Below are 20,076 nucleotides of genomic sequence, written 5' to 3'. Positions count from 1 at the left end.
TTGACATTTTTTTCAATGAAATAGCAGTCCATAGGTTTTTAAAATCAGGATTTTCTACTACCCACCCCTGCCACGGAATTACTAATAAAAAAGAAAGAGGCAATTTCTCTGTAAAAATTTTTATACCATAGGAAAATAGCAAATGGAAATTATACTTTTCACTCCAAATATTTGATTTTACTTTTGAAATCTCTCTATGTAGGGTCTTCCAGGCAAGTAACAAATTAGTATGCCATAACTTTAAAATGAATTAAATTAGTTTGGTAAACAAAAACATTTGAAATCATGTTTGCCTTTAGAATATACTCCTCAAACATGCTAACTTAGATTTTCATTAAGCCTCTTACAAGTGAAATATTTAAAAATTCCTAATTTAGACTACTGAATTTGTCATTCCAAGTAATACTAATCAAAAAAGAAAAATAAATAAAACAATAACTATCTTTAAAAAGAATTTTAAAATTCATCTAATTGAGTATATGAGACTAATGCATGACAGGATAATTTCATTTTTACATTTACAAAATATTCCAGATATCTTCAAATATTTTTAGTAAGAATTATTTCTGAATTTATATGATCATCCTTAAAGGGGTCAGAGAAATAAAAAGAGGTCTAGGTATATCAGGAAATATTGTCTGTTGCTGAGTATGTAAGTCTTACATGGGAAGCATTTGCTAACTATATTCTATGGCCATGGGAAATAAAGAAAGGCATGATGAAGGTAACAAGTCATGTTCCCATTTGTGATAAGAGGAAAAGGGCAATGATAATAATTCACTTTTATTTCAATTGGATGAAGCTTTTAGAAATAATCCGCTTTACATGAATTAAGTCTTGAATAGGGATTATGAGATATGTGGAAAATGATCTGATATTTAAGTAAAAGGTTCACTTAGCTACCCATATTGCGTATTACTTGAAACAACACATCTCAATTATTTTTTAAATAATTTGCTCTTTCTGTAATAATAGACTGAATCAACTAGTCCTTTTAGAATTAGTTTAGACTTTGTCTGAAAATATATTAATCATGTTCTTCAAATATAAATAAACGCAAACTTCAGGAAAACATCACAAATTTACTGAATTCACTATATAGTAATTCAATTGAAAAAATCAAGTAGGCTACTGTATCTGTGATAACTAATTCCCCCATGGGGTGGGCACAAAAGTCTGGATTAACAACTCTGAATCCAGGAGAACAATTAATATGTAGCCATGCTATCATTCATTTCCATTCTCAATCTGCTTCTTGTTTTGTTTTTTTGTTTGTTTTTTAATCTAATCTACTCAAGGACCTTTTTGTGGTTATTCCCAGAATGAAGTTATCTATTATCTATTGAAATTATATTTCAATATTTTATATACTTTCATAAACACATATTTCTAGATCTGTGTTTAAATATCCAATTGAAATACAAATATACATGCATCAATTTGCTTTCGTAAATCAAAGAAAGAGGGTGTTCCGTGTTGGATGGAACAACTACCTACAAATATGAAAAATCCCAAGCACCTGTTGAGAGGGCCTTGGAGCAAGAGAATGGTTCCACAAAGCTACAATGTACAAAATAGTGTGCTTAAAACTTAAGTTACAAAGTTGGGAATACTCTACCCCAAAGAAGGGCAAAGTTAAGGATAGACTGTATTTGTAATGTCCGCATCAATTCATGTTTGTGCATGAATTGATTTACTACCCCTACTTCTTCTGCCTATATCCCAGTGAAGAGTGCCTGGAGTATCCGATGACAATATTACCTGATTACCTACTAAAGTAGCAATACCAATGAAATAACACAAAGCCATTTGTAAGACACTGGAATTGGTACTTTAGTAGAGTATGAAAGAGAAAGAAGAAGAAGTGAATTAGATATGATACTCCATGTCATTTTAGTAAACTGGGTGGTTGTGTAGCTTTTTTCACTATCAATTTTATATTAGATATTCTATGAGCTAAACACACAAACATGTTTCCTAAAGGCTTTCTAAAAATTTAAGACCATGCCTTTTATACTAGCTGTAAATAATTGGTAACAGGGGGAAGTTCTAGAATGAAGACAGTAGTTCATGGTATTAATGAGAAAACATTTGGTTAATGACTAGATCCTGACCACATTTTTTCAATCTAGTTTAAATTAAAATTCACAAATAGACTTTCTGTTCTAGAATAGTATTAAAATGGAGTTGAAAGTGTCATGACCCATTCAGATGTATAAACTGGGTCATCAGAAATACATATAAACATAGTAAATGTAAAGATACATCACAATTTTAAGGTCAACAATGTGTGGCAGGTATCCCAGGCTCCTCTAAGAATGGCTATTAACTTTAACAAAAACTTTCCAGATCTGAGGGAAGTATAATGTTTACAATACTCCAATAAACATTTATTAACAATAAAAGTTCACTGAGTTGCAAGAGGACTTTAAATAGCCATTTTGCCCATTCTCCTTGCCTTTGATAGTTGAGTGAATCCCATATTCATAGACCTTCCAGAAATCTGTATAACTAAAAACATTTTCCATGTCAATTTCAGGATTTTCAGAATCAAAATAATTCAATGCTGCTATAGTAGTAAATATCAAATGAACAGTAGAGTAGGTATGAAACTACTTTTGTGTTTACAAACCAACAATCCTCATGACAATCACTGCAGATACAGTGAAACATTGATTAACCCAAATACTCAATAGAGCATACTCAGGTTCTTCAAATTTCCTTGACTCAGACCATAAAAGGCTTATTAGAAATCTTACAAAAAAGTTGTTGTTAGTGTACTTTTCAGCCTTAAAATGCACACTATATGCAATTCAAATGAAAAGTCATTATACTAATTTTGTTTATATGTTGCTAGAAGGGGAAAGTTACACATTGGAATGGGTGTTATCTTCCTCAATATAATCACTGTGAGATAATGAATACATAATAACTATGTAGAACTCTTCTTTTAGAACTGCAATTAACATTACTTAATGAGCATAGAAGAAAAGAAGACTCATTATTTTATAGACTTTTCATATTTTTATTATCAAATATCAAACCTGATCTTTTAACTTTCCTAGGAGAATTTTTTTTTAATTGAATGTTTATTTATTTTTGAGAGAGAGACAGAGTGCAAGCAGGGGAGGGGCAGAGGGAAAGGGAGACACAGAATCTGAAGCAGGCTCCAGGCTCTGAGTCATCAGCACAGAGCCCAATGTGGGGCTTGAACTCATGAACCGCAAGATCATGACCTGAGCCAAAGTTGGATTAACTGACAGGGCCACACAGGCGCCCTGGGAAGAAATTTTTTTCAATTAAGGTAAAAAACATTTGCACTAGTAATATAAATATTTTTAAAATATGCCATTTAAAAAGGAAATTAAAATCAAAACAAAAACTAAACATGTAACTGTATAGTTGGAATAAGGGTACAGGTTCCAAAGCTGATGATTCTGATTAAGATAACACTGATTTTAATGTGTAACTTCTTACTATAAATTTTAAGGTATCAGCCTTAGGGTCATATCTCATCAGAAAATGTTGGTGCATTGAAGATACTGAGCTTGGTATATTTGAACAAAACCAGTCTGGGCATCAGGAAACTTTGGTTCTAGCGTCATAACCACATAAGAGATAATGGACAGATCATTTGACTATTTGGGGCTTCACTTTCTTCATGTGTAAATGAGAGATTTGGACTAGAAAGACTTCAGTGTATCTTGTATCTTTCATATTTTAAGCAACTACTAATTAAATTGATTACTTAGAAATAAATCTTTTAAACCAACTTCATTATGATTTATGTCTCTTCCAGAGAGTACCATATTTAAAAATTCTGAGTATTAGTGATTAATATTTTGCTATATAATACTACTTGGCATTATAGCTAAAGGTATCATTATCTTTATAACAATTTTCATATGAACTTAAAACTTTTTTTAAGAGTTAACTGTCTGATTTTCTTAACATAATCTCATTTTTTTAATTAAATTTTTTTTTTCATTTTGCCAAAGAATTTATAGAGAGATTTAAATAAAGCCTTCTCCTCATTTAGGTGTTTTTTACATTACACAAATGTCAAAAAGTATATATTAAATTAATCCGAGGTCTCTTTCCTTACCCTATTCCATGATTGCACATTCCTGCCAGCATACTCACCACTCTAGCTATACTATACTACACCCTACATATCTCTTCGCAGGAGTTATAATAAAAGAAGTATCACAGGAAGATGGTAACACCTTGAACCAGGGAAAGTATCTCCCTAATACAGGGACCCATGGTAGGCAAAGATTGATTGGAAATTGTATTCCAAGAGGTTAACCAGATAAGGTGAAAATGATCCACCTCTATATAAATGCATGAGTACCATTTTATAGTATAAACTCTTAGCTAGCAAACTATATTACCTGCCCATGGGTATGGTAAAATATGTATAGAAATACAAAAAGATTAAGTTACACAATGAGATTCTCCTATACCTTTTGAACCCTTATCATATTATTGCTATATTAAGAACTGTGGAAACTGAATCCCAAACTTCTTTTCTGATATGCTATTCAGATTTGAAGGCTGGAAGTCAAGACCCAGGCTACTCTCTGCTTTTCAGCAATCCAATACTAGCAGAATTCTGAAAAGGTAGTTTCACCACTGCCACCCCTGAATAAAAAGGAAAGAGAATAGATGTCAGGTAATATCAACATCAGATGTCACAGGCAGTCATCAGGTTATTCTTTCAGCTGCTTACCAGTGTGACTCCTTTTATGTACCATAAGCACATTGGGCCCAATGCAAACCATGCCACAGACGTCACATTTCAGTTTACCATTCGGAAGCCGGATTCCTCCCTCGCCTTGAAGCTCCTGGACTTTCCTGTTGTCAGCCACCTCGCTGCTCTCAATTAGGGGTTCTTCTAGGCCGCTACCTTCATCATGGCCCCTGATCTCATCTTCACGGCTCAGGGGTTTCCTGTCACACTCTTCATCACTCTGCATTTCTAGTTTTACTGAATTTGCTGTAATGAGAGAGAGAGAGAGAGAAATGAAGACATTTAAAATGCAGGTTATGTGTTGTTATCTACACTGCTTCTCCACCCAGTACCATTATATTAACATGGATGGAGATGTTGCATGTGCCAACACCAATGCAATGTCCACACATACTGTGCTCTAAGATATTTTAGTGACTTTAGCATGAAAGTAAAGATGGTTCATAAAACAGAATGACACTTTATTTCTGCATATATTTCTTTCTTTAACTTATATATTTTTTAAGCAAGTCTTGAATTCTGGTATTGGCTTTTGAGCTTGTTACTTTTTGAGACTCAGGTAGGATTCTGCAAGAAACAAGATGAGATATTGCTTAACCCCCTGAGCCATGCAGTCAGCCTCTTCTTAATTTAACAATCATATGATTGTATGAATATACTTCACATTAGGTTTCACATCAGAGTACTTGTGTAAACCTGCTTCAGAACTGAGTAAGAGAAACTACTTGGGATCTTAAGCAAATGTCTTAGATGTATGAAGGCATACTGTCAAGGCAAGTATCTTAAAATGAGACTGAAAACATATTCAATGAGGAGCTATAGAAATGTAAGGCAGAGTGCACAGACCTCACATGCTTGTAAGCTACTTTTTTTTATGTAAAAAAAAAGTTCTCCGTGGAACATATTAGTCTGCAAATCAAAGTATTCCAACTTTAATCTATGCACACTAAAAAGCAGTGAATGACAGGAATGGCATAGCGTGCATGCACACACTTGTGACTGTTAAGAAATTTAATGCCTTCTGTTTGCTGTTTTTGGATCATCCCACAGAAAAGTTGGAATTTTGTTAGCACAGCCCTCATTCTGGATTGCTGACAAAGTCTTTTCACAAAGCAGAAACAGGCTTTAAATGAATACCAGTTTTGTTTTGTTTTGTTTTGTTATCCAGTGATCTTGAAAATTTCTAAAGAAATCATATCAGCGTTCCTGAGCAAAACAAATTATTTGGTACTACTTGAATGGAGGAAATACATTCATAAAAAGGAAGTAAGTTCTTTTTACTGCAGCTTTCTTAGAGAAACCACATATTCTGTGATTTGTTATTAGTACTTTAAACAGGTAGTGCTACCAAAATGGCTCCTCCCCTGCTCCCCTCCTTGGAACTCCCCTAAGAACAGAGGCAGCATGGTGCAAAATGAGATCACTGCGTTGAGTCCAAAGACCATAGCTCTAGGACTGGCTTTGACACTTATTAGCAGTATAATCTTGAACTGAATATTTAACCTCTGAATCCGTTGTCTTTTGTTTGCAAACTACAAATGAATTCAAACTTCAAAATGAAATTTAAGTAGAATAGTTTAGCTAGTAAGAGTACGGATCCTATAACCAGGCTGCCTGGATTTGAATACAAGCTCTGGCACTCACTATAAGCAGTGTCGCCTTCTGCATGATACTTGAATTCTCCATGTACTCTACAAAATGAGGATGGTGATGGTAGCCACTTTCTCAGGCTGATGTGAACATTAAGTGAACAAATGCAGAAAATGGGCTTAACTATTATTCTTCTGGTGAAAGATAATGCTCTGTTTATTCCATAAAGTTTGTGAAGATCAATTATAGTATGTAAACTACTCTAAAATCTACAAAAGATTTTATAGACTTCTTGGCTCCATCTCTAACAGAAAATCTACTACATTGAGTTTTACCCTATTTACAAATCAGTACTACTTTACTGGTTTTTGAGAAGGGTAGAGACATTATTTCATCCATCTTAATATCCCCAACATGCTCAAAAAACGTGTGGCATCTAGGAGGTTTTCAGGCAGTATCCACTGAGATGTTTTAGTAAATTAAGATTTTTTTTAGAATGTTTTATATGTTTAAAAAATACATGAACAAAGAAAAATTAAAGGATAAAAAATGAAAATTATATCCTTTTCTCTCCAAAATTCACCATCCCATTATATTCTCAAAAGCAACCATTATCCTTATTTTCTAATTCAGAAGTATAGGGGTGTGTGTGTGTGTGTTTATAGATGATAGTCTTTTTACACAAACTGGAGTGTACAATTTACCTAACCTTAACTGTGCTTTCTTCATTTAATAATATCTGTTTAATTTTTCCATATTAGTACACAGAAATGCACACTGTTCTTTTTAATGCCTGCATAGAATCTATTTTATCAATATAATTTATTCCTAGGCTCTACTATTACAAGTTTAAGATGGTTTATTGCTAGTATAGACATTATTATATAATATCACATTGAACTGTCAATCTGATAGATAAAAACTGGTATTTTACGATAGATTTTAATCTGTATTTTTTTAAAGGTAGAGTTGAGCATCTATAGACATACATGTTTAAATGTTTGGGGTTTTTTGGGGATTTGTCTATGAAAGTTCTTTGCCCATTTTTCTACTTGGTTGTTGGTCTATGCTCACTGAATTTAAATGCTTTATATATACAAAGGAACTCAGCCCCATGTGTTATATTTTTGCAAAAATACTGGTTAATCTTATTACTCAAGGGTATCTTGGGAGCATATACACTAATTTTACGTTTTGATTTTTTAAAGTTTTCAATTATGATTTCTAGATTCTGTATTTTGCTTCAATAAGTTTTTCCATATTCAAGAAATTTTTCCATGATTTTTCCCCCTGGGAACAAAGGTTATTCTAATCAAAGTAAAACACTAATTTTTGCCCTATGTAGTCCCATATAACTCCCACTTAAAGAAAAAGTTAAGAAAATAAATGAGGAGTATGACTTTATATAGCATGACTTCATATTCCAATCTGTGAGCAAATTGTCCCACATGTTTAAGTGATGTACTAAAGGTTATAAACTGCACAGCAATGCCATCATTCATATTCCTGAACTGGTCAACATCTGATCAGCTACATTTAATGAGTGTAAAGTCTACCAACATTCCATTTCAAGACTGAAGAAATGTACCTTAAAGTGTAGGTCTGAGGGGCGCCTGGGTGGCTCAGTTGGTTAAGCGGCCGACTTTGGCTCAGGTCATGATCTCACAGTCCGTGAGTTAGAGCCCCACTCAGACCCTGGAGCCTGCTTTGGATGCTCTGTCTCCCTCTCTCTCTGCCCCTCCCCGCTTGCACTCTGCCTGCCTCCCTCTCTCTCTCTCTCAAAAATAAATAAAACATTAAAAAAAAAATGAGAGATGGAAAAAATATTTCTATTTCTTTAAAAAAAAAAGTATAGGTCTGAGTCTGAAAATATGGGCCTCTTAAATTTCAAAACAGCACAGAATTATGAAGAATATGACTTGATATTATATTATCTTTTCCCTTAATAATATTATAATACATACATCAAAACATAATACCAAACATGGATAAAATGTCATTAAAAATTATTGTATATTAAAGTTATAGTTAGAACTTTGTCTACAGAGGAATATACTTGAATATTCAAAAAAGCATACATTTGTTAGAACTAAAATACAGAAGAAATGGTAAACCCTAGCAATCTTTTCTCTAGCAGTCTTATACTCTAAGGGATTATATCATGTATGAATGTATACACTACTGCTATAGTAAATACAGTAATTTACATTCATTGATATAGTAAGTCAATAAATGCAGCACATTTTAATATATACATATCAGATTAAATTTTATATACCTATGTTGGCCTAAGTACAAACAAAATCCCATCCTAACTAATATTTAGTCTGCCCTACTAAAATTAGGTTGAAATTTAGGATAAAAAGCAATTAAAATAGGCTTTGAATTTTAATTGTTAAATAGAAAAATTTCCTTACTCAAAGAATATAAAATAAATTTCCCTACAATTTTTTTTCTATTTAAGATGTTTCCAATTAATGCAAGACACTATATTTTAAGTCATTAATGATTAAATTCATGTGTTCAGTAAACCTATATACACCCTAAATTACAATTTATGTATCAATGAAAGATATATGATTATTTATAGCTATAATATATAAAGCTATTATAACTATTAAGCATTGTATAATATTCATAGTACATTTGTTATCAAATCTTTGAAATTAAATTTTTATGCTTCATTATATGGTATTTCTTTTATAATTTGGTAACAGGAAGATAATTTCTATGAAGATGAGAATCTGTTACTGTGAGCAAAATGATATCTCATTACAAATCTCAACACCAAGAATTATTTTTCAAGCTCATTTCCTTGCTATACCTGAGTTTTACATTCTTAGTATCTATAGGAATTTATACACATTGTTCTATAATGACAAATAGTAACTGCTTAGTAAGAACAATATTTTGTCAGAACAAATTATTAGCAATGAAAGGGATGTGAAATAAGATTTTAATTATTTGATCAATTCATTCATTGTCATTCAATATTGTAGTCACAAATAACTATAATATATAGATACTTCAAAATATTCAATGAACAAAATAAAGATGCTTAATATATGCATCTTTTTTTCTTAAGTTAAAGGAGATGATTTACAGTTTAAAAAAGGAAATGTCAAATTTTACAGCATTAATGATCATGAAACGTTAATCATGATTTTTTTTAGTAGACTCAGGTTTATGAACACAGGTCAAACAATAGTCAATAAAAATATTTTTATGTTCAATTTTATGTAGAAGAAGCTCTGAATGTATTTCAGGACTAAAAGTACCACATATATCTTTATGCAAAAAGTTGCTTCAAAATGCAAACTCCCTCCTCTTCTTTATGATTTTAAAGTACTACTGAACTTCAGAATGTAGCTTATAGATGCTACAAAAACACACAATTGCCTCCAATTACAGATGATCACAGCAATGCAGAGAAGTAAAGAGACTTACACAGGGGCTTATAAGTGACTCCCAGGCTAAACAATTTTCAATTATAAAAGTTTCTTCAGTAACCATACTAGGCTCTCTACACTCAAAAGCTTCATAATTCTCTTTGTTTCAAGATACATAATAGTGAATGACAAAGTTACACTAAACTTGCCTTTAATTCACTAATATGGTATTAAATAAAGGTATAGAAGAATAAGAGTATTCAGAATAAGAGATAAGAGTAAACTCAGAGTAAGAATAAGAGTAAACAGATACAGATTACTACGGGAAAAAAGGCAGAAAATCAAATGGGGAAAATTATGTTATTTTGTGAAGCTGTTTTAAAAACTATTTTAATTCAGTATGTTTTATAACAAAAATTTCCTTACCACTATTATTTTACTATGAAAATTTAAAAAGAGAGTTCAAAACTTCATATATACCATTTAAAAATGAAATGGAAAATAAAATGTACAACATTGTTACACACACTCATAGATATCACACCTCTAGAACTCACCCACCTCAACCAATATGAAACAAAGACCAAAACTGAATTCTCTTTAAAAATAAATGAACTAGGGGACCCGGGGGGCTCAGCTGGTTGAGTGTCTGACATCAGGTCAGGTCATGATCTTGTAGTTCATGAGTTCGAGTCCCGCATCAGGCTCTGTGCTGACAGCTCAGAGCTTAGAGCCTGCTTCAGATTCTCTTTCTCTCTATGCCCCTCCCCCACTTGTTCTCTCTCTCTCTCTCTCTCTCAACAAAAATAAATAAAACATTTAAAAAAATTTTAAATAAAATAAATGAACTAGCAAATATTAAGTATAGGCTGCTTGCCTAATAATTTGCTAAAATTATGAAAGTTTAAAATATGAAGAATATTAATTTAAATAAGAAATCCATATTAACAGGATAATACATACTCAGAAACACGTCACAAAAGAGTTCAGGACTAACATATATAATTTGGTTGCATAATAAATTTATTGACCTGAATAGTACATAAATGGAAAGAGTCTCTTCCTTAGAAATTGGACATTTACTATTTTTTACTCCATGCCTTCCTCAAGTCACCCACTTGTGTAAGATAGTATATGATTTCACCATGTCTGGCAACTGATGTCTTCAAATACTAAAGTTCTCAACTTTTACAATTTGGGGGGAAAAGATCATTTTTAATATGAATGGTGAAATATACTCAGTTAATTTTGTATTACCAAATTGAATAAATAAATTCTATCCTGATCCTTATTATGTGGTTGTAACAGATAATCCTATCATTTTAAAATGTCAGGTTTGGGAAATACCATAGTAATCAGAACCTAAAATATCATTATTAAAATATTTTTAATATCTCAAACTTTCTACAACTTAAAATATTATTATTAGTATGACTTGACTTTACTAATCCATGAACAGATTATTAAAATTCCTAGTTTGGAAAATAATGCAAAGGGATTATGATTTATTTGCTGTATTTGAAAAGATATGATATTCATTAATCTAATGGAGTGTAAAATAGGCTTTCTAGATTAGTTAACGTCAAATCAGTGATTTATATCTGTTTAGTTTCCAATAATATTTTTTCAATTTTTAATTTTTAAAGGAAGTAAATACTCTAAGAGTTAAAAGAAATATTTGTTTCACAATGATGAACAAAAGGTAACTAAAGCCATTTTTTAATTACTAACTTGGGGGGGGGGGATATAGGTATGATATGTAAGTGGACTTTTTATATGCTTGGTTTCTGTTGTGTGAGAATTCAAAAGGACACTTAAGGGGTGTTATTACTTACAAGCATCAATTTCTCCCCATCTATGCCAGCTACTTGAAGTGGTGTTATACACACTAATTGAATCAATATGTCTATCTAATAGTCTATGGAAGTTGCTTCTGAGCTAACTCTCTCTCATTTAAACTATTGAAACACAAACACCAAACATGATTAAATCCATGTTAACAGCCCAGCAGCTCTTTAAATAATGTGTTAGAAAAACAAACTGCCTTCAAAACTCTGATGTAAAGCACAATTATTTACTAAGAATTCACCAACAGTCTAAACAACTAAAGTAAAATCACACAAAAAAAATTATTTTAAGGTAGGCGCAGTCGTTTTGTAAAAATCTCAACAAAATTTCACACAGTATCCACTTTTTGTTTCTTTTAACTGTGAATAAATAAATGTGTAAGCCTCACAAAACAGCTCCCTCACAACATCCTTGAAGTATTTGTTTTATAAATGGTTGGACAAGTGCAGACACTGGTGTTGCTAAACTGCAGCTGAGCCATTTATGGGTAGCATTCTCAGTATGTACATCACATCACCACATTTTCTCTTCCTCCCCACCCTCTCTTCTCTTTCTAATAAAGTAAGATTATGGGTTTTTTTTTTTTTTAAACCTACAAGAACTAAATCAAGACAGTGCTGATTTCTGAAATACTTTTATTCTAAGAACAGTGTCATAGAAAGTTTCCCTGTACCTGAAGTACCTGAAGGCAGGAAACCGGACTCTTTACGTCCCCTTCTATCACTTAACTAATTGTGGAACCTTGGGATATTTGTTTACTTTGATTTACCCATCTGCATCATCTGAACTATGGGAAAAATGACATTTGATGTTCGTGAAAACTGCAGACTAATCTCTTTACACTAAGGATACAGAATCCTTTTAATAGTAATAGCAACAGAAAAATAGCTACTTATTACAATTCTTTATTATTTACAAAATATATACTCTGTTTCAACTGATACTCAACAAGGAATGATAGGTAGGGCAGTTATAGAAAAACAAATGGAGGCATGGCTGTTAAGTGACTTTTCTAAGAACACAAAGTTAGTAAATGTTGCCTAGTATCAACTTCAGATCTTCTGCCTCTTAGCTAAGCCATCTTTCTATGACATGATAATGGCTCTACAATTAAACAAGTAACTAATATTAGTATTATAGTATTAGTATTATATTTAGGACAAATATCATTCATGGACAAATAGATCTTTTAGATGCTATTAAACCTATGTCCACTGGCTGAAAAATACTAGGGATTCAAGTCTACAATGGTGAGATGAAATAAAAATACATTAAGTTTCCATAAAAGAAACTACTGAATTAATATTTTCTATCAAGTTTGGAACGTATTTGTCCACTCAAAACAACTACCTCCTAGTTTTTACGTTTGCTTTGGTCATAAGGCAAGGGTAGATCCATGTTCCTGAAGAATTTGTCAATATGTAATCCTCTATCCACCTGACACCTTTTTTTCTATATTCCATGACATGCTATGACTTATCAGTGGTAGGTAAAGACAGCCATTTGAGGAATAAGTCAATATTATCAGTTTTAATCTCTAAACCAACAGCTTATGGAGGATGGCATTTTAGGACTTCCTTTGTGGTCAAGTTTTGACAGTTTTGTGTCAATTGTTATAAAGATAAATCATACCTACGAGCAACTCATGTAATATTTCATTTACATTTAAAGAGGTCTTCACCACAAAATAAGTGCAAAATAAGTGCCCTCTCTATATGAAAAAAAGGAAAAGGAAGGCAAGACATCTGAGTCCTTGATGGTCTCCCACAATGCATGAAATCTTATAGAGTATGCCCATCATCAAACCACATACCTTCATAGCCCAGCACAGTGGTACCATTGTAGCCCAAGGATGAAGTTTCAATATTTTGGCAGACTACTTGTTCATGAGAAATGTACAATGTGGAGGAAATAAGCCTACTTTAAATAGAAATACCACAGGCAAACAACAGTCTGTCCCTTTATCCATCCTTTAAATGAATGACTTCATTAGCCAAGTTCTAAAGATTCAATATCTGCCACGTCTTGCCTATCCAACTCCTTTTTTGCATTTTCATGTAACCCAGAACAACTTAAGATCACCTATGCCATCTCACCCAGAACAGCTTTCTCACTGGTCTCTCTTCTGTCTCTTGCCACTTTCCATTCCCCCAACTCATCCCCCATTATATTCAGTTGTTCGATTAATCTTCTTAAAGCAGAACTCGTATTACTTTTCTAAATGTCTTCAATGAGTGTCCAGTGTCTACAAACTAAATACAAAGGTGTTGGTGTGGAATTTAAGGACACTCTCAAGACAGCTCCACTATAGCTCTCCACCATATGTTCTATTATTAGTCCTTTAGTTGTTCATACTTTTTCCAGTCATTTTCCAGCCATTTTTCCTGGAACTCATCCTGTACATCTCTACTTACTCTTTGTTTCTTGCTGGCTCCTATTATTATTTTCTGGTATCCTTTCCCTATTTCTATCAATATTAGCATGCCATTCAAAGCTACTTATCTGCTACCTTTTTTCATGAAGTATTTCCTGAGCATAAAGGCACATTCTAGTGATTTCATTAGTTTATTTGTCTTCACTCTACATTCCCTGTAGAATAGGATCCTTGAAAAGAAGTGCTATCTTTATTCACAGTTGTAAAATCACTGTACCCTTACATACACCAGACACTCAGGAATTGTTGGACTGTTGCTAATTTACATATTACACCCCTCTTTTGAAGTTACACAGACCATGCATAAATTAACTACAGGGGACAAACAAATATATCAATACAGAGTTGGTTTTAAACATAAAACATTATCAACATAACCTTGATTAAAAGACCACTGTATTACAGGAAAGACTGTAGGTGCATAATATGTCTCCTGATTTCATCATGACAGCCACTCTGTGAAGTACCTAATACTATCCTCATTTTACACATGAGGATGCTCAGAATGGGTGAAGTATGTCCAAGTGACACAACTATTCAGAGCCAAATCTGACACTGGAACCCAGAACTCACTGATGAACAAATTTTTGCTGTTTCCCTTGTGTTACCAAAAGCAAAGTGGTTACTAGTGACCAGTAAAGAAAAAAAGGGGGGGGGGGGGGGATGTTAACGTTAACGAAAAATAACTCTGAATTAGTGTGTGCCATCTGACATGTGTGTGTGCCATTTTTTATGCATGTCTAATACAGGTGTAGTAGTGTGCCAGCTTTGAGTAAAGAGAAATTTGTCTGAGAGCCTGTGTTGGAAGAAGACCAGCTTATGGTGCCAGATTTTCTGAGCATGGATTTTATTTCATATAAGAGCAATCTACTTTGAACTGGTGTTTGGCAACCATCTGCTTAACATAACTGTGGGAGGTTTGTGAAGCAAATTATACTATGAAGTAATATCTTTAATAAGGGGAGTACAAATTTTCAACCAAACTTCTGTAAGAAGTAAAAGCATTATTGTAAAATCCAGCTGAGTGGGCATATTCCAGAAGGGACCCAACACATTGCATTGCCAGAGGTCACTAAGGACGCTTAAACCAGGTCAGAAGGCAGTGCTGCCGGCATGCTAAAGAGAAACAGATAAGAAATGGAGCAGGGTTTCTATTACAGGGCAACAGCAACAGAGCAAAGAACCAAAGTCATGCGACGTACTTCAGCAGCTTTACTTAGTCTCTGAACTGAAGTGACAGAGGAACTCAACAGCTATTCATGCTCTGGGTTCACATATCCTTGGTTTCTTAAATCTGGAACATACATACTCACATCAAGCTACAGAAACTCTTTCCCTGGTGTTCTTCCATAAATACTTCACAACTTGTGTGAAAGAAGCAGAGTTAACATTTCGCTTGAGATGCAGGACTGGTCAGTTAAAAATGTATACCCAATAAAATATATCAAATAGTAACAAAGAGGAGAAAACTCATAGTGGTGATTAAGGAAACTGAATCTGGACAACCACCCAGCAAATTTTAACAGATCAGTATCAGATACTTATTTTCCACAATGTAGCAGCAGCAATTTTTTTTTGTTTTTGTTTTTTAAATAATACCCCTAACGAGTTGACATTTTAGATAGTCATATAAAGTACGTATGTTAACAGGTTAAAAAAAATAATTGCAACATAGGAGGTACTAAGTGAATAATGGAAATGCTGGATTCAAATACCCATGTTTAAGTTCTATACACATGTGAACCTTAACTCACTTAATGTCTCTCTGTTTCCTACTGTGCAAACCGAGGATAATATCCTCTATGTAAAATTCCTAAGACTGGGAAAGCATGCAATCACTTAGAGTGGGCAGTATGGCCTGTGGACCTAGATTCAGTCCCCTTGGGTGTAAGGCCAGGTTCTTTCATTTACTAGCCACGGGACCTTAAGAAACCTGTCTCATTTTTCTCTTTTGTAAAATCAAAATAATGATAATACCTGCTTTGTAGGGCTGTATACAATTGTGTATAGATACCTTTAGAGCTATTTTACTTATTAATAGATAAAATATGAAAGTGCATCATAAAATGTAGGACATCAAATAAACATAAACATACAGGTATGTTTACTATTGGGAAGCACAGGATGATACAGAAGGCTCCATGAGGGAAGAGGCATTTAAGATAGGACTTACAGGCTGGATACACTTTCTTTTTCTTTTTTTTTTTTAATTTTTTTTTTTTAACGTTTATTTATTTTTGAGACAGAGAGAGACAGAGCATGAACGGGGGAGGGGCAGAGAGAGAGGGAGACACAGAATCGGAAGCAGGCTCCAGGCTCTGAGCCATCAGCCCAGAGCCCGACGCGGGGCTCGAACCCACGGACCATGAGATCGTGACCTGAGCTGAAGTTGGAGGCTTAACCGACTGAGCCACCCAGGCACCACCCCTGGATACATTTTCTACAATAAAGAGAAGAGAGATGGCACTCAACATTGGGGGCCATCATAAAGAAAAGAAAAGGCACTGATACATGTTTGAGTGACACCATTTTTTTTTTGAAATGCATACATGCAATGAGTAACAAAAATAGTCTAATATCTAAGAGAGTTTAAAAAGGAATAGGATATAAGAGAATTAACGCTTGTAAAGCAGTAATTTCAAAGACAGTTACTGTCAATTTATTAACAGACTGTGTTTCACAATATGAAGGAGGAAACTCCTTAGAATTCACTTATTCAGCTATTCAAAATTACTAGAGTATGCTCTCTACCAGGTCCTGCAATGCAGCAGTGAACAAGACAGATACAGTCCCTGCTTCCATGGCACTTGTGACATTTATGCACATATGGATATGTGTGTGTGTGTGTGTACCTTTTTTATATATATGAGCAACTACACACAGTAAAATACTGTGGTGAGAATAACTGGTAAGCCCTCTCCCAGAATATAATACTACTACAAAATCTCAGTGCAAAATGTAGAGCATAAATAATCAAACACTCTCATAAGATCACTATTTCAAAAAGAGCTTCTTCTGAATTGGAAGTGGTTACTTTAAGCATGTCCTCAATCTGTGAACCAAAGTTTTGATTATTCAATGAGTTGTCTGCTCCCATTTCCAGATCATCCTTTGGCCAGCTTTTTAAAGCTTGTAACTAAAGTACATGAAACATTCTTAAAGTGATGGCATAGTTCTATGTATCATAGAGACCAAGTGAGATATGCCAAATACAGGGCATACAAATAGTTTTAAAACTTGTAAAGGTAAGTTATTACATGCCTCAAATGTAAAAGAATTCCTAAGTCATTTAAATATACTTATTTGAAAACACTTGATATTTTCTGGTCAGGTCAAAAGTAGACTATACTAACTGGGTTTTATTCCTCCTTCTCTCAGCTTATGATTCAGTGCTGACACCATAACTCTGTCACCTCTAACTGGGCAGGTTACCTTCTAGAGACTTTGTTTCCTTAACTGTGAAATGGAGATAATGTGACTTATTTGTGCAGGTAAAGCCTATCTGCCTGAGGCCAAGGCTCTTGAGGTCCCTGGAGTCTGTAGTACCTGTGATTCTAGGATTCAACCAGATTATACTTGAAATTTTATGCAAAAACATAATTTGTGTAATTGGTAATAACTGTTAGCTATTTAGTATTCAATATAAATTTCTTTATACAAAAAAATCATTGCTAAGACTGATGTCAAGGAGCTTACCCCCTAAGTTTTCTTATAGGAGTTTTACAGTTTCAGGCCTTAAATTTAAATCTTTAACCCATTCTGAGTTGACTTTTGTGTATGGTATATGATATGAGTCCAGTTTCATTCTTCTGCATGTTGTTGTCCAATTTTCTCAGAATCATTTACTGAAGAGACTATACTTTCCCTATGTGTATTCTTAGCTCCTTTGATGTAAATTAATAGGCCATATACACATGGGGTGATTTCTCGGTTCTCTTGTTATATTTATCCATGTGTCTGTTTTTATGCCAACACCATACTGTTTTCATTACTACAGCTTTGTAACATGGCTTGAAATTAGGAAGTGTGATGCCTCTAGCTTTGTTCTTTTTCCCCAAAGACTCTTTTGGCTATTCAGGGTCTTTTGTGGTTCCATACAATTTTTTTTTCCTATTTCTGTGAAAATGTCATTAGAATTTTGACAGAGACTGCATTGCATCTATATGGACTATTTTGGGTAGGATAACATTTTAACAATACTAATCATTCCAACCATCAGCATGGAATATATTTCCATTTATGTATGTCTTCTTCAATTTCTTTTCATCAATCTGTACAGTTTTCAGCTTACAGATCTTTTACCTCCTTGGTTTAGTTTATCTCTAGGTATATTATTCTTTTTGATGCAACTGCAAATGAGACTGTTTTCCCCCCACATGCTTTTTTTTTTTTTTTTTTTTTTTTTACTGTTTTCTTAACATCTCTTCTGATAGTTTGTTGTTTGTATATAGCAACACAACTGATTTTTGTACAATGATTTTGTATCCTGCAACCTGAGTTGGTTAGTTCTACAGTTTTTCTGATGGGTGTCTTTAGGGTTTTCTGTATATAATATGTCATCTACAGGTAAATTCAGTTTTACTTCTTCCTTTATGAATTTGATGCCATTTATTTATTTATTTATGCACAACAGCCAAGATATGGAAACAACCTAAGGTGTCCAGCAATGAATGAACGGATAAAGATGTGTTACACACACAAACACACACACACACACACACACACACACACACACACACACTGGAATATTATTCAGCCATAAGAAAGAAGACAACCCTGCTGTTTATAACTACATGGATAAACACTGAAGGCATTATGCCAAATGACATAAGCTGGCAAGAGAAAGACAATACAACTGTATGTTACCACTTATATGGGAATCTAAAAACAAGTCAACCTCACAGAAACAGAGATCAGAGAAGTACATTGCCAGGGGCTAGAAGATGAGGGAAGGACGGAGAGATTAGTAAAAGGGTACAAACTTTCAGCTATGAGATTTTATAAGGTTTGAGGTTCTAATGTATAGCATGGTGACTATTGTTAACTCTGTATTATATAAATTTAATAAGAGTGTAGAACTTAAATGTTCTCTCACACACACAAAAGATAAACATGTGAGGTGATGCATGTGTTAATTAACTAGGTGGGAGGACTCCTTTCACAACGTATACATATATCAAATCATCACAATGTACACTTTAAATATCTTACAATCTCATTTGTCAGTTATACTTCAATGAAGCTGAAAAAATTTCAGGAAGCATTTAAAAATGAATACTCTTCTTTATACAAAATCTCTTCCTACTTTGAGGTTCATACAAGATCCATTTTAAATCATATAACTAAAAACTCTAGCTTAAAACAGCATTCCTAAATCTATGTCCTAATGTATTTCTGAAGGTCATAGGTAAGAGCATGTTTAAATGTTAATGTGCACTTACATATGTGTGTGTATCTATATACACACACATATATGTACATACACAACACACACACACATATATGCACACACACATATACACACACACAGTATATATATTGGAAACCTAGTTGGTATGTGTTGATGTTGGTCTTTATTAAGCAATAAATGTTAGCTATTTAAGCAAAAGCACAGTGTGATTAATGTGCCATCCCATATATTTCCTTCAGTTGAATACTGGCTGGCATCCAGGAGGAAAAAAAAGAGCAAAACAAACACAACATACTCAAAAAAAAAAAAAAAAAAAAAAAAAAAGTCCTACAACCTTCACAAAAAGCATAAAGTCCTTGAATCAAATAATGTTATAAAGACACTTTTGAATTTTCCCTTTTTTCTGCTTTGTCCCTGTAGGATGTAAACCCTGCCATTATGCATGGCTTGTGGCTGTTTGCAAGCTTCCTCCCCATCTGGGACTAAGAGGCAAATTGCAGGTTTCCAGGGAGGTGGAATGCAGTTCCTGCAGGGACTGCCTCAGCACTTCACATGGACTGTGCCAAGCCCAGTGATACCAGCTACCTTGCTCTCTGGGACAAGCAGCCACAAGGTTTTGTAATTTCAGTTACTGAAAACATACCAGTTGCTA

General features: G+C 33.6%; 1 protein-coding gene across 14 annotated transcripts in view; it reads right to left on the bottom strand.

Annotated features, from left to right (window-relative positions):
• IKZF2 (IKAROS family zinc finger 2) overlaps positions 1-20,076 on the bottom strand; it is a 163,313-nt gene that overhangs the window by 54,384 nt on the left and 88,853 nt on the right. For 12 of the 14 annotated variants that reach the window (XM_060623403.3, XM_060623397.3, XM_060623405.3 and 9 more), the window contains one exon: positions 4,733-4,999. In XM_060623403.3, coding sequence (XP_060479386.1) covers positions 4,733-4,999 — 267 coding nt within the window. The remainder of the gene's footprint in view (positions 1-4,732; positions 5,000-20,076) is intronic. The other 2 variants (XM_060623410.3, XM_060623411.3) reach the window with 1 other exon arrangement.

The sequence above is a fragment of the Panthera onca genome, chromosome C1, assembly GCF_046562875.1.
Source record: "Panthera onca isolate mPanOnc1 chromosome C1, mPanOnc1 haplotype 2, whole genome shotgun sequence".
Taxonomy (NCBI): Eukaryota; Metazoa; Chordata; class Mammalia; order Carnivora; family Felidae; genus Panthera; species Panthera onca.
The sequence above is the reverse complement of the archived record's forward strand: the minus strand, read 5'-3'. Positions and strand labels throughout refer to the sequence as shown.